At 43.2% G+C, this 23,447-nt stretch overlaps 1 protein-coding gene across 1 annotated transcript in view; it reads right to left on the bottom strand.

Annotated features, from left to right (window-relative positions):
- The window catches only part of LOC112225652 (contactin-associated protein-like 5), a 134,947-nt gene that overhangs the window by 25,985 nt on the left and 85,515 nt on the right, over positions 1–23,447 (bottom strand). The window contains exons 5-13 of the mRNA XM_042306685.1: positions 20,980–21,183; positions 20,233–20,417; positions 18,321–18,464; positions 16,771–17,038; positions 15,540–15,683; positions 14,776–14,950; positions 11,600–11,706; positions 10,037–10,156; positions 9,290–9,490 (exon numbers count right to left, since the gene is read on the bottom strand). Coding sequence (XP_042162619.1) covers positions 9,290–9,490; positions 10,037–10,156; positions 11,600–11,706; positions 14,776–14,950; positions 15,540–15,683; positions 16,771–17,038; positions 18,321–18,464; positions 20,233–20,417; positions 20,980–21,183 — 1,548 coding nt within the window. The remainder of the gene's footprint in view (positions 1–9,289; positions 9,491–10,036; positions 10,157–11,599; positions 11,707–14,775; positions 14,951–15,539; positions 15,684–16,770; positions 17,039–18,320; positions 18,465–20,232; positions 20,418–20,979; positions 21,184–23,447) is intronic.

The raw sequence follows: 23,447 nt of genomic DNA, 5'->3' as shown, positions 1-23,447 counted from the left end.
TTCATCTGCATTGCTTGCTGTTTGGGGTTTTAGGCTGGGTTTCTGAAAAGCACCATTTGATTGATTGATGAACACCAAACTTTGGGAAATGCCATGTTGCTAATGTATAATACATGCAATGGGCATTGATCATTTTGCATTGCCTTTAGCTAACGTTACTCCATATAAAGTGGCTTGTGAAAGTATTCACCCCCCTTGGTATTTTTCCTATTTTGTTGCTTTACAACCTGGAAGTAAAATTGATTCATGTGTGGGTTTGTATCATTTGATTTACACAACATGCCTACCACTTTGAAGACGCAAAATATGTTTTATTGTGAAACAGACAAGAAATAAGAAAAAAACTGAAAACTTGAGAGTATATAACTATTCACCCCCCCAAAGTCAATACTTTGTAAAGCCACATTTTGCAGCAATTACAGCTGCAAGTCTCTTGGGGTATGTCTCTATAAGCTTGGCACATCTAGCCATTGGGATTGTTGCCCATTCTTCAAGGCAAAACTGCTCCAGCTCCTTCAAGTTGGATGGGTTCCACTGTTTGACTAGGCCCTTCCAAGACATGTTAATGTTTTCCCTTAAACCACTCAAGTGTTGATTTAGCAGTATGCTTAGGGTCATTGTCCTGCTGGAAGGTGAACCTTCATCCCAGTCTCAAATCTCTGGAAGACTGACACATGTTTCCCTCAAGAATTTCCCTGTATTTAGCGCCGTCCATCATTCCTTCAATTCTTACCAGTTTCCCAGTCCCTGCTGATGAAAAACACCCCCACAGCATGATGGTGTTCTCGGGGTGATGAGAGGTGTTGGGTTTGCCTCAGACATAGCGTTTTCCTTGATGGCCACAAGCTCAGTTTTAGTCTCATCTGACCAGAGTACCTTCTTCTATATGTTTGGGGAGTTACCCACATGCCTTTTGGCGAACAACAAACGTGTTTGCTTATTATGTTTTTAAAGAAATTGCTTTTTTTCTGTCCTCTCTTCCTTAAAGCCCAGCTCTGTGGAGTGTACGGCTTAAAGTGTTCCTATGAACAGATACTCCAATCTCCTCTGTCGAGCTTTGCAGCTCCTTCAGGGTTATTTTTGGTCTCTTTGTTGCCTCTCTGATGAATGTCCTCCTTGTTTGGTCTGTGAGTTTTGGTGGGCGGAACTCTCTTGGCAGGTTTGTTGTGGTGCCATATTCTTTCCATTCTTTAATAATGGATTTAATGGTGCTCAGTGGGATGTTCAAAGTTTCAGATATTTTTTATAACCCAACCTTGATCTGTACTTCTCCACAACTTCGTCCCTGACCTGTTCAGAGAGCTCCTTGGTCTTCATGGTGCCACTTTCCTGGTGGTGCCCCTTGCTTAGTGATGTTGCTGGGGCCTTTCAGAACAGCTGGATATATACTGATATCATGTGACAGTTAAATAAAGTTCACATCTGTTCAATCTAACTAATTATGCGACTTCTGAAGGAAATTGGTTGCACCAGATCTTATTTAGGGGCTTCATAGCAAAGGGGGTGAATACATATTCACACACTACTCTCCAGCTACATTATTTTAATTGCAAATAAATTCATAAAAAATCCTACAATGTGATTTTCTGGATTTTTTTTCTAATTTTGTCTGTCATAGTTGAAGTGTAACTATGATGAAAATTACAGGCCTCTCTCATCTTTTTAATTGGGAGAACTTGCACAATTGGTGGCTGACTAAATACTTTTTTGCCCCACTGTAAATAAACGTTCAATCAGTACTGGGTGAATGAACAACAACAAAATCTTCCTGTCATCTCCAGACTGTCCATTAAATAGAGTGTCAAGACAAATGTGTTCATGACAGGGTAAAGCATTAAAGTCAAAATCATGGGATCTGAAGGTCCTGGGTTCACCTCTCGGAGGATACATTTCAACCATTCTCTTTGACACCTCCATCCTTGTCCTGACACACACACACCGGCCCGCACGTTGTGTGCTTATCTTTTTTCTATTAGGTGGCTCTTAAAAGAGCATTGCTAAGTGGCAATGGACGGGGACTGTGGTGTGTGTTCTACTGTGTGTGTCTTGTTACTACGGAGATGGTGGAGACTGAAGAGACCAACTCTCAATACTCAATGAATACATCATTGCTCTCATCAGTCAGATGCATTCCAACCCCACGGTACATCCCAGGAACACACTGCTTAATGGTAGGGTGGCAGATTGTGTGTCCCTGAAATGTCCCTGAAATGCATACACCAGATGATTGAGGGAGTGCACGGTTGCAAGGGAACACGACTAGCAAGGAACCCCAAGAGTCAGCCTCAAAAAAAAAAAAAAAATGGGGGGAAGCACACAGGGAGTTTGGCTGAGTCAGGTTAGAAACCTGAGCCAACTACCCGTGCTTACCGTGGCGAGCGTCATACTGGTCAGGCACCGTGTTATGCGGTGGAGTGCAGTGTGTTTCCAGTGCGCGTTCACAGCGCTACCTTCCAGCTCCCTGAATCAGCCGGACTAGAGTCCAGCCAGGTCGGAGGGCGCCGGCTCTGTGCACTGTGTCTCCGGTGCGTCTGCACAGCCCAGTGTGTCCTGTGCCTGCGCCCCGCACATGCCGGGCCAAAGTCACCATCCAGCCAGGACGGGTTGTGCAGGCTTCACGCTCGAGACCTCCAGTGCGCCTCCACGGCTAGTGTATCCTGTGCTCGCCCCCAGAACAATGCCTCCAGTGAGACAGAGCTGAGTACTTGTACACATCGCAATACATATTTGTTTTTGACACAAAGCCTCCAGTGATGATCCATGGCAAGAAGCCTCCAGTGATAATCCAATGCACGAAGCCTCCAGTGATGATCCATGGCACAAAGCTTCCAGTGATGATCCATAGCAAGAAGCCTCCAATGATGATCCATGGCACGAAGCTTCCAGCGAGGAGTCATGGCACGAAGCCTCCAACGACGGCCTCCAGTCCGGAGCCTCCAGCAACGGCCTCCAGTCCGGAGCCTCCAGCGACGGTCTCCAGTCTGGACCCTCCAGAGACGGCCTCCAGTCTGGAGCGTCCAGCGACGTCCTCCAGTCTGGAGCCTCCAGAGACGATCTCCTGTCCCAGGCACTGATGCAACCAGTCAGGATGCTCTCGATGTTGCAGCTGTTGAACCTTTTGAGGATATCAGGACACATGCCAAATCTTAAAATTTCCTGAGGGGGAATAGGTTTTGTTGTGCCCTCTTCACCACTGTCTTGGTGCGTTTGGACCATTCTAGTTTGTTGTTAATGTGGAACACCAAGGAACTTGAAGCTCTCAACCTGCTCCACTACAGCCCTGTCGATGAGAACGGGGTCATGCTCAGTCCTCCTCTTACTGTAGTCCACAATAGGGTTTACGGGATAATGGTGTTAATGTGAGCCATTACCAACCTTTAAAAGCATCATGGCTATGAACGTGCGTGCTACGTGTCTGTAGTCATTTAGGCAGGTTGCCTTTGTGTTCTTGGGCACAGGGACTATGGTGGTCTGCCTGAAACATGTTGGTATTACAGACTTAATCTGGGACATGTTGAAAATGTCAGTGAAGACACCTGCCAGTTGGTCAGCACATGCCCGAAGCACACGTCCTGGTAATCCGTCTGGCCCCGCAGCCTTGTGTACGTTGACCTGTTTATAAAGGTCTTACTGACGTCGGCTACGGAGAGCGTGATCACACAGTCGTCCGGAAGAGCTAAAATGCTCTCATGCCTGACTCAGTGTTGCTTGCCTCGAAGCGAGCATAGAAGTGATTTAGTTCGTCTGGTAGGCTCGTGTCACTGGGCAGCTCACGGCTGTGCTTCCCTTTGTAGTCTGTAATAGTTTGCAAGCCCTGCCACATAAGATGAGCGTCAGAGCCGGTGTAGCATGATTCAATCTTAGCCCTATATTGGCGCTTTGCCTGTTTGATGGTTTGTCGCAGGGCATAGCAGGATTTCTTGTAAGCTTCAGGGTTAGAGTCCCGCACCTTGAAAGTGGCAGCTCTACCCTTTAGCTCAGTGCGAATGTTGCCTGTAATCCAGTTAGAGCACTGATTATGCTTTTGGGTCCTACTGTGTCTCTGACAATGAATGGGCGACATAAACCTAAATAGAAACTGACAATTGTGCACGACTACAGTATTACTTACTAAAACTGTTGTTACACAAATGTTTTTTTATTTTGCTCTTACTGCAGTATGGTAGCCCACTCCCGACCAGTCCCGTTGTACACTGAGTGGTGCAATGGGCTAAGACACTGCATCAGCAGTGCAAGCTGTCTTGCTACATATGCTGGTTCAATACCTGGGCCGGCCTCGACTGGGAGACCCATGAGATGACTGTAGGGTTTTCTTTCTCTCCCACTAAAAACAGAAATAATTCTAAATGGCTTTATTTACAAATTAGTAACAATGACTCACCCCATGTTCCAGAATGTCCCCCCCCCCTCGCTCATTTTACGTTATTTGAAAAACTAAATCTCCAAAATATTTGTATTTTTTAAACAAAGCAATTATTATTATTATTATATAAAATCCCCTTGGATATTCACAGATATATTATTAACCCTGTTATTAGCAGGACAATATATATTGGTCAATGCTCCTGAGTGGCATGCAATGGGATTGCCTTGCAGTTTTCCTGCTGTATCCACTGAAAGCGAGCGAGGTTCAAGGCGCAAGGGCAGGGGGCACGGGATAGGCCGCAGAGCCGCTCACAGAAGACAGACCTAGCCCATGGGAAAGGGAGGAGGCAGGGTGGAACTTCACCCTGGGTAGCACAGAGTAACACTTTAAGGGGCATTGCACTAATAATGGCACTGACTAGGGAAACGTTCCTGCTGTTCTTAGTGCCAGTCTGCACGTTCATACCAAAACAATGTAACTAATGGCATATTTATGCTTTTGTTAATAAAATAATTATAAAAATACTCTTTCAAAATGCCGATGTGTATTTAGTTATGGATCCATAACGAATTACTATGGGAATAAATATCACAAAATTAAAGAAATATCCTCCAATGTAATTATTATGTATCTAATTATTGGCGGAGAGTCACGTCATATTTTTCAATATACTGTAGGCAACATGAGTCTCACTAGTGTTGAGTAATGTGCTGAAAAGCGTAGGTCTTGTAAATGTATAGAGCATATTGAAGTTAGAAGCAATAGCCTACAACAATTTTAGCACAGTTTCACGCTACTCTTTGACAAGCATGGTGACTGGTCTTGATAAATCAATGCGATTTTTGTTTTGACTGAATCTCTGTTTGGGTATTGGGTTGACTACAATTATAGTGTAGAAATGTTATGATCTTTGTGTAACCTTTATTTAACTAGGCAAGTCAGTTAAAGAACAAAATCTTATTTACAAGGACAGCCTACTCCTTCCTCCCCGTCAGGGAAATGAACCCCGGTCTCCCACGTGCCTGCACAACATAGGGATTCTTTAGCTAAATAGCCAAGTACTATAGCCTACTCCCGACCGTCACGTGGTACAGCGCCATATTTTCCATTCCATCTTAAAAGGAAACTCAGAGGGTTTTCCATTTTTCTTGGAATAGAAACACCATAATATTAAGCAAATTAATCTCAAACTCTAAAAGTAATTGGAAAGGTAGATACAAATGAATTGTGACATTGTGGTTACAATAAAGGATGTAAACAATATGCTGTGTTTTTATTTATAGTAGTGATGGACAGCTGGTGGCATTTTGAAAACAGGTTTTCAAACATTTTTAGCCCGATAAGCAGGACACTAGACTATTTATAGTCCGGCTACTGTAGGTGTGAACATCCCCCTACTTGCAAAAAATTATATTGCGACCAAAGAAAAAAGACAAAATGGACATAGTTTTCATCAAACCAGCTTCTTTCTATGGTGCTACCCGTTCCAGGGTTAGGACCCCAACCACGAGAGGACTTTAAAATGAGTCGGAGCTGAGAGGATCACAAAAACTAAAAGGTATTTTTGGTTTCAGTGTATTTCTTTATTTAAAAAAAATGTATATAGCCCATCAATGTGTAGGCATACTGTGTAACAAAATCAATAATTACATAAAGGTTCAATAAAAATAGATTGTGTACTAAAATCGTGAATATATTTTTGCAGAGCATACAAACATACCGACAACCATCCGTGGAGATCAGTGGACAAAGAGCTGGACAGCTCTTTGTCCACTGACGGGACAAAGTGGTTAGTTTTGCAAGATTCTTAAAATGTGTACGCAGCATTTGTGTTGGAGTCACTTTTAATTCTTAATTGATCTACTGTTTCTATCATAGGTCACTATAATCGATGGGGGCTCAGGGCGGTACCATTCTACTCATCTGATGAAGGTGCACATGGATCAGATTCAAACTTTGAAGACCGAGATCGAGTCATTGAAGGCAGACCAGCAGAAAGAGAAACATTATCGGAGGGCAGAGATAGAGGTGACAGCTGATGCATTGGCCCAGAGCCAGGCGGCATTGGCGGAGAATAACGTGTTGAAGAGGGTGATGAACGATCCATGCCAGGCACACCTGTGAGCTCTGGAACTCCACCTCCAACAGCCAGAGTCAACATACCTGGCGGGTTCATCATGTCGTTGGTTCACCCTGACATTTCCATTCCTATTCTGACAACAGAACTTGACCAACTGCTCACCAGGCACATCAAGGGCCGTCCGGACCGTTATGCTGTTCTGCTATAGCCTAATAAACAGTTGGCTTATATCTTCGGAATGCTGTATTATCCAAATGTAAAAGCATAAACAGTACAGTACTGTATTTCTTCATCAGCATCTTTATGCTTTTGTTTAAAAAATTATGATAAAAATACTCGTTCAAAATGGCAATATTTATTTAGTTATGGATCCATAAAGAATTACTATGGGAATACATATCACTGAATTACAGAAATATTGGAACAAAGTTGTCTAATGAAGGTAAACAAATGGTTGCTTACTGGAAAATACTTTTTTCACACAGACATGGTCACGTTGTTCAGAGCCATTATGGCTATTGGCAGGAAGCTGGACAATAGACTTGCCTAGAAGGAGGGTAGGGGGTTAATTCCATATTCAAATGCATTTCTTAGGTTGGCTGTGATTGGTTGCAAGGCAGCCCTTGCTGTCTCAGCCTGGCCGGTTCCCCTCTTTCCACTGGGATTCTCTGCCTCTAACCCTATTACAGTGGCTGAGTCACTGGCTTACTGGTGCTCTTTCATGCCGCCCCTAGGAGGGGTGCATCACTTGAGTGGGTTGAGTCACTGATGTGATCTTCCTGTCTGGGTTGCCCCCCCCCCCCTGGGTTGTGCCGTGGCAGAGATCTTTGTGAGCTATACTCGGTCTTGTCTCAGGATGGTAAGTTGGTGGTTGAAGATATCCCTCTAGTGGTGTGGGGGCTGTGCTTTGGTAAAGTGGGTGGGGTTATATCCTTCCTGTTTGGCTCTGTCCAGGGGTATCATCGGATGGGGCCTTAGTGTCTCCTGACCCCTCCTGCCTCAGCCTCCAGTATTTATGCTGCAGTAGTTTATGTTTCGGGGGGCCAGGGTCAGTTTGTTATATCTGGAGTACTTCTCCTGTCTTATCCTGTGTCCTGTTTGAATTTAAGTATGCTCTCTCTAATTCTCTCTTTCTTTCTCTCTCTTGGAGGACCTGAGCCCTAGGATCATGCCTCAGGACTACCTGGTATGATGACTCCTTGCTGTCCCCAGTCCACCTGGCCGTGCTGCTGCTCCAGTTTCCACTGTTCTGCCTGCGGCGATGGAATCCTGACCTGTTCACCGGACATGCTACCTGTCCCAGAACTATTATTTGACCATGCTGGTCATTTATGAACATTTGAACATCTTGGCCATGTTCTGTTATAATCTCCACCTGGCACAGCCAGAAGAGGACTGGCCACCCCTCATAGCCTGGTTCCTCTCTAGGTTTCTTCCTAGGTTTTGGCCTTTCTAGGGAGTTTTTCCAAGCCAACGTGCTTCAACACCTGCATTGCTTGCTGTTTGGGGTTTTAGGCTGGGTTTCTGTACAGCACATTGAGATATCAGCTGATGTACGAAGGGCTATATAAATGCATTTGATTTGATTTGAATTTCAGTTTAATGCACCAGAGAAGACAAAACAAATAATACAACAAAGTATTATTACTATTATGTATCACATCTGACCATGATTGGGAGTCCCTTATGGCAGCGCACAATTGGCCCAGCGTTTCTCTCCCTCTAAAAACAGAAATAAAAAGTTTTGGCCTTTACAAAATTTTATTTTGGCCTTTATTCAGATTACAATCGCTCACTTTAGTTTTTTTGAAAACGAAATAACCTCCAAAATATCTTTATTATCAGGTTGATGGCACAGCCATATAGCCTGGCACCTACATAAAGCTGAGTGACTGTTCTTGTCTATTAATGTTCCGTATGATGTCATGTTTCATGTTTTGTGACCCCAGGAGGAGTAGTTACTGATTTCGGCACAGCTAATGGGGATTCTAATAAAATACCTCTCCCTCAACATCAACAAAACGAAGGAGCTGATTGTGGACTTCAGGAAACAGCAGAGGGTGCACACCCCCTTCCCCAAGATCCTCGGCGCACACATCACTCACAACCTGAAATGGTCCTCCCACACAGACAGTGTAGTGAAGAAGGCGCAATAGTGCCTCTTCAATCTCAGCAGGATGAGGAAATTTTGCTTGGCCCCTAAGACCCTCACAAACGCACCATTGAGAGCATCCTGTCAGGCTGTATCACCGCCTGGTACGGCAACTATACCGCCCACAACCGCAAGGTTCAATTTGATGTTGCATAAGAAAGACATATTTCATACAGCAGGACAAAAAGAGCATCACCGTGACAATGTAAGGGGCACATTTTGTTTGCAAGTCCAATTATAGTGATCTGTGTTTTTCTTTCGACAGCTGTGGTTTCGGAAGCATTCAAGTAAACAATGGAATCAATTATGTTTTCTTCATATCTACTGGGCCTGAAAATAGCTAACTTTTATTTTTAATGATCTTGTTCGGGCATAAAACACTTGTTTATTGTCTGCGGTGACACTGCACCTCAGAGAAATCTGACTACATACATATTTCATAAATGATGAACCTATAGTTGGGTCTCCCCAAGCGATGAGAGAACTAACTAGATGGAGTCTTCAAGTCCCCATGCGATGGCACACAAACAATGTTCAATAGAACCCATACAGCAGGGAATATACAAACGCTATATAGACAAACAATTGGTATTAAATTGGTTGTGCTTGAGATGCCTACTTAGTGAAATGTGCAAAATATCTGTCACTGAAAGTTTCCAACATTTTGCAAGTCAATACTGGAAAGGCTCACCCCACGTGTTGAAGAGGCGGGACTTCCTGCAGCTGTATACTACTTCCTGTTGACACTGCTCTGACCTGGCCACGAGGGCCATCAGTTGTTCAGGTGAGGCGCTGTAGTTAAACTTCATAATGTAGGGCTTCTGTAGTGTAGAACCCTGGACCCTGACTGGATCTGTGCTGTTGTGGATCACTACTGTCCACACCTTGTTCTCTACAACATGGAGCAGATAAAAAACAGGTTTTAGTTTAGTTTTTTTGGACACTTGGCTGTAAAAAGGCACAGAGTCAGAATCTGAAAGCACAGTACTGATTATACACTGCATTTCATAAAATTGAGACATTGAGGAGTGATTTGAATATGATTATGCATGATCCTGTACCAAGCTGGGAGGTAGTTACATATTTGACAGTCCCCTTAATTACCAGTCAGTCTCGGTGAACCTCACTAGAGTGCATTGTGATTTTACAGATATGAAGTGGTCTAATGTGGCTGCTTCCCAAATAAAGGCATAAAGGAAAAAGGAAAATGCATGTAATCCATAATGTTCTGACCTTAAATAAAGCCCCTGAATACTATAGGATGAAGATCTACGAGATATACTGAGATTGATTATTACAATACTGTTGGATTATCATCAACGGCAATCCGATTAAATACATAATTCTGTCTGTAAACCTAGATTAGTCTGACAACAAGATCCTAAAGGCCATCAGTTTAAAAATGTATGTAGAGTAGAGGGCCAGGGTGGCAGCTCACCTGTCATGTTGCAGTAGACCTGTGTTGGCCCCAGAGGACCACTGCCATCTGGATCAATGGAGAAGAGGCCTGAGGAGCTGCCAGTCAGCCGGTAGGCCTCACATGATGCCTCATAGATGGCTACAGAGGGACACAGGGAAACATCATGACTCATAGATGGCTACAGAGGAACACAGGGAAACATCATGACTCATTGATGGCTACAGAGGAACACAAGGAAACATCATGACTCATAGATGGCTACAGAGGAACACAGGGAAACATCATGACTCATTGATGGCTAGCAGAGGTTAAAAATGTATGTAGAGTAGAGGGCCAGGGTGGCAGCTCACCTGTCATGTTGCAGTAGACCTGTGTTGGCCCCATCATGATGGAGAAGAGGCCTGAGGAGCTGCCAGATGGCTACAGAGGAACACAAGGAAACATCATGACTCATAGATGGCACAGAGGAACACAGGGAAACATCATGACTCATAGATGGCTACAGAGGAACACAAGGAAACATCATGACTCATAGATGGCTACAGAGGCTAACACAAGGAAACATCATGACTCATAGATGGCTACAGAGGAACACAAGGAAACATCATGACTCATAGATGGCTACAGAGGAACACAGGGAAACATGCCTCATAGATGGCTACAGAGGAACACAAGGAAACATCATGACTCATAGATGGCTACAGAGGAACACAAGGAAACATCATGACTCATAGATGGCTACAGAGGAACACAGGGACACGTGTGAGTGGAGAATGAGAATACTATGACAAATGTAATAAAATATGTTACTAAAATAAAATAGCTTGCAGGAACTTCAGAGTTAGATAATGGGGTGGTGTACCTGTATATTCCTATCAGAGGGTGGTGCATATCGATTACGGGGTGGTGCATATCGATTACAGGGTGGTGCATATAGATTACAAGGGGGTGCATACTGCTTACAGGGGGGTGCATATTGATTACAGGGTGGTGCATATTGATTACGGGGTGGTGCATATTGATTACGGGTGGTGCATATCGATTACGGGGGGTGCATATTGATTATGGGGTGGTGCATATTGATCACGGAGTGGTACATATTGATTACGGGGTGGTGCATATTGATTACGGGGTGGTGCATATTGATTACAGGGTGGTGCATATTGATTACAGGGTGGTGCATATTGATTACAGGGTGGTGCATATTGATTATGGGGGGGTGCATATTGATTACTGCGGGGTGCATATTGATTACTGCGGGGTGCATATTGATTACAGGGTGGTGCATATAAGTGTCAAAGAGAGAGGTTAGTACTACTTCAAATGTGATGGTGGCCTAGCAATAACTACAGCGTCGCATATCTCACCAAACAATCAATGGCTAAGCACTACAACAACATATTAGATATGGAAATAGTGAGAATAAATTGTTTATTTAAATTAACCAGTGTATATTGCAGGGTCAGGGTCAATTCCATTTAAATTCAAGTCAGAAAGTATACCAAAACTTGACAAGCATTGAAGAGAATTGGAATGGGAATTTCACTTCCTGAATTGACTGAAGGGCAGGTGGGGACTCACAGTTGTGGCAGGTGGCTCCAGTGTATCCTGTGCCAGAGCAGTCGCAGTAGAAATGGCTCCAGGACTGTGAACACTGCCCTCCATGTTCACAGAAGTTGGGCAGACATCTGGAGAGACAGGGAAGATCAGACAGTGGGAAGGAGTACAAGTAACCTAGTACCAGAGAGGCAAAGCCATGGAGACAGCGATGCTAAAACAATGTGGTTGCTTCCACTCTGACCGAACTGAACTAGCTGGAGTCAATGGTTTGATGACACTACAACATACACACTAGGGCTGCAGGTAGTCTATTGGTTAGAGTGTTGGGCCAGTAACCCGAGCTGACAAGCTAAAAATCTGTCATCTGCCACTGAGCAAGGCAGTTAACCCACTGTTCCCCGGGTTCCCGAATAAGTGGATGTTGATTACGGCAGCCTTCCGCACCTCTCTGATTCAGAGGGATTGGGTTAAATGTGGAAGACACATTTCAGTTGAAGGCATTCAGTTGTACAATTGACTAGGTATCCCCCCTTCCCACTTGACTGACAATGACAGGTGTTGTGATATCTACTTAACAACAAAACAGCTGTAATTATTCATGACAGACTAATCTCACAGGGAGCTGTTTAAAGATCAGAGCATCTGCATACAAAACTCCTTAGTGTCTGAAGATTTTACCAAACAGAATATTGAGTTTACTGTTCGGATTTTCATAACATGTTGGTTATTTTCCTTTCTGGTTGCGTCTCAAATTCAATTGTACCAGCCAAGCTGATTTCAGTGTAAGGCAGATGTTTGTGCAGGCATTAGTTTGTAAACAAAGTCACTGCATAAACATGCATGGCTAAGGTAGGTGTCAGCAACCCAACCCTCTCTCCCTGTTAACAATATGCAGAAGCATTCCCAGTGAAAAGTCTGATTGGCTAATGAAAGACACTTCGATTAATAGTGCCTTCCTCATACCTCTCGAAATTCCAAAATTACTGTAATTTTTTTAATAGTATTATTTAATTCAGCTATAATTGTGAATCCTGTCCCAGGAGGAGCTCTGATTTAGTGGGGGTTGTGGATACAACACAGCCTTTCCAAATTCCATTTACCTATTTAGCTCTACAAAGGGAGTCAACTGTTCTCTGGATAATGGTCAGGTGATGGTTTAATTATTGCTTTGTTATTTTTATTCATGCACATTGAAGAGGCTTCGTGGACCATATAATGATGCTGCTCAACTTGCAGAACTGTTTCGCCGCGATACATCGGTCAGTGAAGTTTGTGGTAAGAGTGAACGCTCTTGTTCAACAAAATTAGCAATATTCTGAGAGCTTTTTGTTTTACGTAATTAGTTTCATCGGTGACAAAGAAATGAATTGCTTTTGTGTAATATATGTCACAGGCCAAAGTGATGGGTTGGGCATGTCTCCTAATGGCTATATTGAACAGTCAGAGGGACCCTTGGCCTCCTCTCCGAGGTGGCACATGAAAGCTGTCGTCTGCCAGTCAACCTGCACTGGCTGTTAGGGGACAATCAACCTAAACCTGGCACGGTCCTGGAGGATGACAGCTGCTCATGAATGTTTTAAAGCTGGAGAATTGGTGATGGAGAGAGATGGAGGCCTAGATCTGCTATGTTTTACTATTAATAAACAGGAAGAGTGTTGAGCAACAGGAAGGATCAATCACTGTTTTGAAACATTCTGAAAAGGTAAAAGGATAGAGAGAACAACTGCCAGGATGATGGAGTAATCTTGTTTGATTGTAGTGATTAGTCCATTACTGTGGAAGTTGCGCAATTATGAGTAGGTAAGCATTATTGAAAAGGTTGAAGACGGAAATGGAAGAATGTATTTGATTGTGTTGATTACTGGAACTTCACAAGCATAAACAGTGCTTAATCCTCACCACGGGAAGAGAATACAAAGTCCTTCAGAAATGGGCGCTTTAACTCTGTTTAAATCTCCAGCTTCCCCAAAACACTCCATGTGGCAGATACTGGAATAGTGACTAAACTATTTACAGTTTTGATTTGCAAGTAGACATCAGATTATTCATGTGGTGCTTGCTGTAACTAACGTATTGGGTCCTAGTTGCCACATACTGTATTTGACAGATACAGTTGAAGTCGGAAGTTTACACACACACCTTAGCCAAATACATTTAAATTCAGTTTCCAAAAACCTGACATTTAATCCAACTAAAAATACCCTGTCTCAGGTCAGTTAGGATCACCACATTATTTTAAGAATGTGAAATGTCAGAATAATAGTAGAGAGAATTATTTATTTCAGCTTTTATTTCATTCATCACATTCCCAGTGGGTCAGAAGTTTACATACACTCAATTAGTATTTGGTAGCGTTGCCTTTAAACTGTTTAACTCGGGTCAAACATTTTGGGTAGCCTTCCACAAGCTTCCCACAATAAATTGGGTGAATTTTGTCCCATTCCTCCTGACAGAGCTGGTGTAACTGAGTCAGGATTGAAGGCCTATTTGCTGGCACACACTTTTTCAGTTCTGCCCAAACATTTTCTATAGGATTGAGGTCAAGGCTTTGTGATGGCCACTCCAATACCTTGACTTTGTTGTCAATGTATTGCAACATTGTCACATCACTTCAAAATTCAAATACTGTATGCAGTAATTCACTGGTCATCCTAAAAGCCAACACTTCCTTTGGCTGCCTTTCCTTCCAGTTCTCTGCTGCCAATGACTGGAATGAACTGCAAAAATCACTGAAGCTGGAGACTTACAGTATATATCTCCCTCTCTAACTTCAAGCATCAGCTGTCAGAGCAGCTTACCGATCACTGTACCTGTACACAGCCAATCTGTAAATAGCACACCCGACTATCTCATCCCCATATTGTTATTCATCTTCTTGCTCTTTTGCACCCCCAGTATCTCTACTTGCACATCATCATCTGGACACTATCACTCCAGTGTTAATGCTAAATTGTAATTATTTTGCCTCTATGGCCTGTTTATTGCCTTACCTCCCTACATTTGCACACGTGGTACATCGATTTTTTCCTAATGTGTTATTGACTCTATGTTTGTTTGTGTGTAACTCTGTTGTGGTTTTTGTCGGACTGCTTTGCTTTATCTTGGCCAGGTCGCAGTTGTAAATGAGAACTTGTTCTCATCTGGCCTACCAGGATAAATACATTTTTATTGAAAATTTTTATTTAAAAAGGTGATACCTGTCATGGATGCCACATGTGTCAAACTGCAGCTCCTTGTAGTCTCCTAGTCGTCCTTGGTGCACCAGGTTCAGGTCCATGGGCTGGCTGTTGATGGAGAAGAGACGCATGCACCCCTGGAACGCCAATGTGGGGTTCTCACAGTACGAGTCACTGGAGGACGAGGAGGGGCAGCCTAATGGAACACACAGCAGAGGGATGTTTACGTAACCAAACATCTGCCAAATCAGCTTCTACTGTAATAATGCAACAAAAGAGGCTTACACAAATATGTTAAGATGCTAAGAGGGTGGTGTGCTGACTGATTTACTGACTGGAGGCATACAAGTAGAAATTACGAAAATGGAAATGATTTAAACAGTACATGCACATTAATATAGTTTTTTTTCATCTTCAGTGTGACAATCCTGTACAGTTTTTTAATCTCCGTTATGGCTGAGAGAGAAGTTGCCCCCCCCCCAAGAAAAGAGAGCAACTTTAAACCTGTCAAGACATGCCACTATGCAAGTTGAAGCTTTTTAAAAGCAGCTTAATAAAACACCAGCTATCAGAAGATTTTAGATTCACATGTTCTGGGAAGCTAAAGTTTGTACAGGGAAGTATTACGTCAATCTCTGCCTACAAGGCAATGTCAACTCCACTAAGGGACTGAAGTGATGATGACAAAGAGTGAGACTTCGTAGGTATTACAGTCCACAGATGTATCAAGTCATACCCACGCATTTTTTAAATGTAACTTTTGGTCATACTACCTGTCCTCTTACCTCCGAAGTAGAGGCTGTCTCCTGCCTCCATGTGGTCTCCCAGCTCCATAGTTGAGGATGGCTCATTGTCCAGAGTCATGGTGACCTGGAGACCTCGGGAGCTGAGACTCGCAGAGTGCCACAGTCCATCATTCACTCTGTGACCTGTTGACACATGGGGTCAGTTATGAGATAAACAGTTTATAAAGACATGATCAATCTCTGCATATGACTGTGGTTTTACAATAGTAACTACACTGTTACAAAAGCATTTTAAGAAAACAATTTCAGAGTACATTTTTATATTTAGATTTCTAATCTTGTTTGTCTGCAACAAAGCTCTGCATTCAATCTGTTGCTGGTGTTGACTTTATGGCTCTCCCTACACGCTACACACACATTTCATATCATTTCCCCCCACACTATCAAATAAACAAAGGATCACCCACAACTCCCGGTCTGTTGTGTTTGTGGTTCCATTTTGAGAAGGAACCAATGGAAAAACCTCAGAGGTATAATCTTTGCTTTTTGATTTAATTAAACTCAGGCTTTTACAGTGAAGGGCATCCAAGCTGTGTGTCTACAATCCCCTCTGTGCTTGCCATCTGCCTGCAGTGTTAGAGTGAAGTTGCAGGCTAAGAGAATTACCATGGAACGCGATTAAATGCGCTATATTTCAAGCAGTAAATAGTTTGAAACAAACAAACAAAAAGCACACCTGGTGCAAACGTTGACTGAAAAGCCTCTGACATGCAATAGATTGGAGGATGACCTCAGCATGTTCTTTCTGATCACATCTGGATTAAGTTGCAGTGATTGAGATCAGTCCAAAATGACACAAACCTAACTATGTCTGTCTGCATGGAGGGATTCTGTGTTTTTGGATTTAGTTATTTCTACAGGATTAGCGAGACAGAGCATATTTCATTTCCCCATGGTGGGAAATGGACAAAACCAAATGCTTCTCATTGTGTGTGAACTCAGAAGAGATAAGCACAGAGCCAGCTGAATGGATTCTCTCTTATAATCTTTTCTCATAATCTTTACTATCACTATCAGACTATTTATGTGGAAAACCACAAACATTCAGAGTCACAAATGCCTTCTCTGCAATAATAAAATGGGTTTCTCATTGTCTGCCTGCTTCACTGGAACAAAGAGCCTTTTCTACTCTAAGTCCCCATAGACAGAACCACTGATTCCAGCATAGAGTGGGTCTGGGTCAGCTAGACTCGAGGCTGTTGGCCCTCACCGGTGGAGACCTCTTCTTTCTGCTGGGCTGACATGTGGTGGGTCAGGCGCAGCCGACTGTTGCTGATCTGCAGCTCCAGTCGCTGGGGCTCCAGGGCCAGCCGGGTGGAGAGCAGTAGCCCATCTGGGTTCCACGTTCTGAACTGGAAACGCACAGCGAAGCCCCCCGAAGCAGACAGCGTGGCCGGGAGCGACAGGAAGCTGCTGCTGGAGCTCAGGAAGGTAGTGGACACCAGCTGAGGCTCAGAGCACGAGAAGGTCACATTGCCCTGGTGACACAAATGGAACACAGTCTTACAGTCACCTTGCCCTGATTCACATCAACTCTCAACATTTCAGGGTTAATTAAACAATTATGCCAACTCTGTAAGTGTAGTGCTGCTATTAATTACTACAAACACTCCCTCCCTTTCTAGAAAGGAGAGAGAGATGGAGAAAGAGACAAAAACAAGTACAGTATTGAGAGAGAGAAAGAGACGGAGAGAAAGAGTATGAGGGGAATAATACAGAAAGAGATAGAGTGGGAGAGAGGGAGAACGAGGGAACGAGAGAGACAAAATTAACTCTACAGGGAGCAGGGTTAAATGTCACTACCAGCCCCACTGTGACTCATAGGGACAGGAAGAGCCAGTACAGAGGACATGAGTTCCTGTACACAGGAAAAGGTCAGAGCAGAGTGGGGATGAACACTAGCCAACCCTGGGGTAGCCTAGTGGTTAGAATGTTGGACTAGTAACTGGAAGGTTGCAAGTTCAAACCCCTGAGCTGACAAGGTACAAATCTGTTGTTCTGACCCTCAACAGGCAGTTAACCCACTGTTCCTAGGCCATCATTGAAAATAAGAATTTGTTCTTAATTGACTTGCCAGATAAAATAAACATCATTGATCACAGTGACATGGAATTGCAGCAACTAAACCTTTCACAGGGACTCTTCCATCAACTCCACCAAACGTGATTCTGTTTCAATAGGCTGACACTGAGTCACAGGATTATTGTGTTCAGGAATCATTGATAACTTTAGTTCTATTTCAGTGTTAGTGTTAGTTTATTGTTAGAGGTAAGGTGAGATTTATTTGTGTTTGGGGCTCTAACAGCACTGAGCCAGAAGGTTACTTAAAGTTAATATCCATTGAAGATGTCATTTAGGGTCTGCACTAGACCCTGACATATACCTTAAATAATGCAATCTACCTCTATCCTACTAATAATACTTCTATGCTGAATGGATCACTGGTTACAGCTCCTGCTCCCCCTCATCACTGAGCCCGGATCTCTTTTCCAAAACAAGAACATAGAACACTGTTTTCTCAGCTAAGAGTGGTTCTCGCCACGCACTCTGTAAATCCCTGCCTCCCTATCTGCAATCTGACAGTTTATTACTCAACAAATGTTATGGTCCTTTGGCTCTCTAAGGTTATGTGTTGTTAACCTCCACTTCTAACAAAATGGAGCATGATCACATACATAAGTGAATATATTGGTAATGCAGTGTAACATAAACTTGGGCCTTGGCCTATTCATTAAAAATGAATAGTTGAAAAGCTCTTACCACGCTGTAGATCTGAGGCTTGCGTCGCTTGGCTAGGTCAATGATGTTGATCCCATTGTAGTAGAGGTTCTCAATGCAGCCATGGAAGTTCTTCCTCAGGAAGGTACCAGGCTTACCTGGCAGTGGGATACCCCCAAAGCTGAGCTATGATGAGGACAGAGGGTGAAGTATAGACATGTTAGAACGAAAAAGAAGAAAAGTTCTTTGAGTGTTAGGTGTCACGTTGAAAAGAGATTCTAAAGAGATATACCAAGAGCTCTATTTTTTGTTAAAGGGGTGCTAGCGTCAAGCGCACGCTAGTTTGTAATTTCATCATGTAAAAACTGCCACGCTGGCATTTTCCAGCCCTAACGCCAGGTTCGGCAATTTACATGTCTTATATCAGCTCACTTGCGCTCAGATGACGGGGTGGAAATATTTGAAGTGTTCCCTTAAAAACATGATCCAAAGTGCTAATTTCAGGCAGTGCTGAGAGGGATATTTAAGAGCGGTAACGCAGTTGAGCTGGTTGAGGCATGGCGTGGGAGCCTGCCGAGCCAACCGAGACTTGTGAGCCTCTCGAGCCAGCTGAGGATTGCTTCGGCAGCGGCACCCGGAACCAACATAAAAAAATAAAAAAAAATTGTAGTGTCTGCACTCTATAACGGTTCCGTAACCACAGATGCTGGGGGGAAACAAGTACAGGGTGAGGATTTAATATTAAATAAACATGAAACTAAACAAGACCAGCGTCTGGACAAGAGAAACAAAACAACATCAATGCAGACACAAAAATGAAACTGAGGAAGTGACAGATATAGGGGAGGCAATCAATGACATGATGGAGTATAGGTGAGTCGGATGAAGGGCTGGTGCGCGTAACGATGGTGACAGGTGTGCGTAATGATGAGCAGCCTGGCGACCTTGAGCGCCAGAGAGGGGGAGCGGGAACAGACGTGACAAGCACAGCCTTCCCTCAATTCTCAATTAAGGCTTTTTTTTGTCTGCACAATGCAATCGTGAAGTAGTCAATAAAGGGTTTGGCTCCTGAGGCCGCTTGGAAATAAATCTTAATCACCAAAGCAGGCCCACATTATTTCAAACATGCAGGTCCCGTTTTGGATGTGTGTAAAACCCTCCATGGTCTGCGTTGTTTTAATAGTATATGCCAATGGGGAGAAATGATGGTGCTATAAGTGTGATCAAGCCTATATAAAACAAGATATTGTTTCATTTTGTTTAGAATTTGATTACAATTATTCATTCTCTTTTTAGGCCTTATCAAAAATGAATTGAATCTTGCTTATTGACAATCTTTGGTATGCCCATGCTCAGCCATAATGCAATTTACACTAGGCCTAGCCCCTATATCAGCATGAACGCTATTGAAGCCTTGCAAATACTGAGAATAATGTGGACTGCAAATGGGTTCAAGTTAACCTATTTACCAAAGATGGGATAGGTCTATATTTTGTTATTTTGTTTCTGTAAACCATTTAACAAACTATAACCAATTAACATTGGAATTGGAGTTGACTCCAAGACAATACATAAAAGACCATAAATAAAAAAACAGAAGAAACCACATATTTTGCCATGTAGCACATTCTGATTGGCCAGTGAGGGGCCAAGTCTCGACACATGCACAACTTGCTTATTCATCAATACCCAGCACTTTCACGTCAACGCCAGAAAGAAAGCTGATAATTGTGATAGTGAAGATTTTAAAAAATCTGCCACACTTCCGAAGCTATGGTGCTACTGCCAAGCGTTTAGATTTACCATTGCGTTAGGTTTGTTAAAACAGAACCCCAAGTATTATTCTTAATCTTACCATGGCATAATTTTAAAGTGTTTTTCTGACTGGGTGCTGGTGGTGTAATCTTTTCAGACCTACTGTAAAGGAATATTCTGGATGTTTGGATAGACACACCTCATAGTCCACCTCCAGGGAGTCTCCTTCCCCCTTGGTCCTGAAGTGCTGTGTGTGGGTGTCCACGGTGAGGTTGACCTGCTTGTTGAAGCGCTCGATGAGGACAGAGTGCCAGTGCTGGTCGTCCAGAAGACTGCTGAGAGTGACCGCAACACGCCCACTGCTGAACCGCAGCCTTGTGTCATCTGAAGACAGAGAGCAAGATAATGTGGTTACTTTGATATAGATCATAAAACAGCCCAGTTTATTGAGGAAAGAAGAGGTCTGAAAGAATGTGTTCACAAGACATTCCCAAAACGGAGGACTAGAACAGTCTTCCCCAGACTCAGCTGTTCACGATGTGGATCTTTATGGTTGTTAACATTGTTCATTATACAGTTGCCATAGGGACCATTTGATTTGATTTGTATTGAAAGAAGAGGTTCTCTCATAGGAAGTGCAAACAAGACAGTCATTTAAGAATCCTCTTTCCCAGCTCAGCTGCTCACAATGTGGATCCTTAACAGTCTGAGTCTATCTTGTAATTGGAGCTCAGCAGCAGTGGTAACTGGAAGGGTATCAGAACACAAACATCCAGTTACCCTCCCAGACTGCTCCCCAGTCTGCTTTTAAATGGTTCAAAATACTATTTTATCTGCTGTCCGAGTCCCTAGTGTCCTATTACCAATGACCTCTAACCTCTAAACCCTGAGTTATGTGAGCCAAGTTGAGGTAGAGGGCCAACCTGCCCCGGTGTGATTAACTCACCCAGGTTGAGGTAGAGGGCCAGCCTGCCCCGGTGCAGCTCCAGTGTGATGTAGTCGCCCCTCTGTCCCTCTCCATGGAGCAGCACCCCCTCAGCCTGGCGGCTCTTGAAGCTCAGCGAGATCACATCCTTCACCGTGCTCATGGACTTCTGGTTAAACCGGTAGAGCAGCGAGCTTCTGCCATCAAAGTCTGCCACATACGATTCTAGGGGATTGAGAGAAGATCAAAGAATCATCGTGTTTTCGAAAATTGCCCAAACGATAGCTCTCTCTGTCACATCTGAGCTGTGAGTTTTCTGTTGCCACTAATTTTGAGGGGAATTCAAGTGGCAAGTCCCATTTCTTTCAACAGTATTACATTTTCACCACAACTTTTGATTGGAAGTACATGTCAAACTTGCAATTTTTTTGACATACTTTTTATCACAATTCTCTAGCTCTGTCTAATAGATTCTCTAACACTGTGCCTCTGCTCAGTGCTCAGTTCATGTGGATGGGCCTGAACTGAAGACATAATGTAGTAAGTTACAGCAGCAGGGGAAACATTGAATTCCTGTTTTGAAAGCCTGGATGCATTATATTTTCTGATGGGATTCAGTTTGTGTAAGTAAAGCTGCCTGAGTAAATAATGCCACCTCTAACATGCACCTGCTATTCCAACGCAGAACAGAAGAAGGGTGATGTGCCTAGAGAAACAAGGGAAGCTATGAGTAGAAGATATGTTTGGGAAAGCTGTTCAAAAAAGTTTTGCTTTACATTGTATCATATACATGACTATGCAAATAGCTTTTGGAACTATCACTTATTTAAAGAATGTCTAACACATTCATGAACACACAAACAACAAGCTAGAATTCCCCTAGTTTTTTCAAATGGTATACTCAATCTAATGAGACAGTATTGTGTTTCAGTGGAAGTCACCGTGGGATAAAGAAGGTTAGGATTAATATAAACTCCAAGGCTTTTACCCATATGTATATACCCAAATATGAAAAGTTAATAACTTAGCTGGTATGAGATGATTATACAGGTGAAGTCGGAAGTTTACATACACTTAGGTTGGAGTCATTAATACTTGTTTTTCAACCACTCCACAAATGTCTTGTTGACTTCTGAAGGTAATTGGTTGCACCAGATCTTATTGAGGGCCTTCATAGCAAAGGTGATGAATACATATGCACCACATTTCAGTTTTAATTTTTTATTTATTTTTTTAAGTAATTTTTTTCTCATTTCACTTCACCAATGTTGACTATTTTGTGTATGTCCATTACATCTAATCCAAATAAAAATATATTTAAATTACAGGTTGTAATGCAACAAAATAGGAAAAACGCCAATGGGGTGAATACTTTTGCAAGGCACTGTATGTATGTATGTATGTATGTATGTATGTATGTATGTATGTATGTATGTATGTATGTATGTATGTATGTATGTATGTATGTATGTATGTATGTATGTAATGTGACATTTAGATAGTTATCACTATTAGTTATTTATTGTGTATGGGTGTATAGCCTGTGACATTTAGAAATAAAATTATGTGAGAGAAAAAAATGGCCACGTTAGCTACCGTAGGAGACACGGTCGTGATACAAAAATAGGAAGAACCCTCAGGTTGGCAGACACGTTGATACAACACTGACCTATCGACTCGTCGTGCAACCCAATCAGCCATGCCAAACCGTCTTGAGAGGCAACAAATCTCCCCAATTAGCTGGTTCGCTTTTCATACATCCACTCCTTTTGACACACCTACTCACCCATAATCCTCCATCTATATTGGGCTGCAGTGGCCCATACTCCTCCATCTATATTGGGCTGCAGTGACCCATACTCCGCCATCTATATTGGGCTGCAGTGACCCATACTCCGCCATCTATATTGGGCTGCAGTGACCCATACTCCGCCATCTATATTGGGCTGCAGTGACCCATACTCCGCCATCTATATTGGGCTGCAGTGACCCATACTCCTCCATCTATATTGGGCTGCAGTGACCCATACTCCGCCATCTATATTGGGCTGCAGTGACCCATACTACGCCATCTATATTGGGCTGCAGTGACCCATGCTCCACCATCTATATTGGGCTGCAGTGACCCATACTCCTCCATCTATATTGGTCTGCAGTGACCCATACTCCGCCATCTATATTGGGCTGCAGTGACCCATACTCCGCCATCTATATTGGGCTGCAGTGACCCATAATCCTCCATCTATATTGGGCTGCAGTGACCCATACTCCGCCATCTATATTGGGCTGCAGTGACCCATACTCCACCATCTATATTGGGCTGCAGTGACCCATACTCCTCCATCTATATTGGGCTGCAGTGACCCATACTGCTCCATCTATATTGGGCTGCAGTGACCCATACTCCACCATCTATATTGGGCTGCAGTGACCCATACTCCTCCATCTATATTGGGCTGCAGTGACCCATACTGCTCCATCTATATTGG

Source organism: Oncorhynchus tshawytscha, linkage group LG26 (genome assembly GCF_018296145.1).
Source record: "Oncorhynchus tshawytscha isolate Ot180627B linkage group LG26, Otsh_v2.0, whole genome shotgun sequence".
NCBI classification, from domain to species: domain Eukaryota; kingdom Metazoa; phylum Chordata; class Actinopteri; order Salmoniformes; family Salmonidae; genus Oncorhynchus; species Oncorhynchus tshawytscha.
Note: the sequence above shows the minus strand (reverse complement) of the source record. Positions and strands in the feature narration are given on the sequence as shown.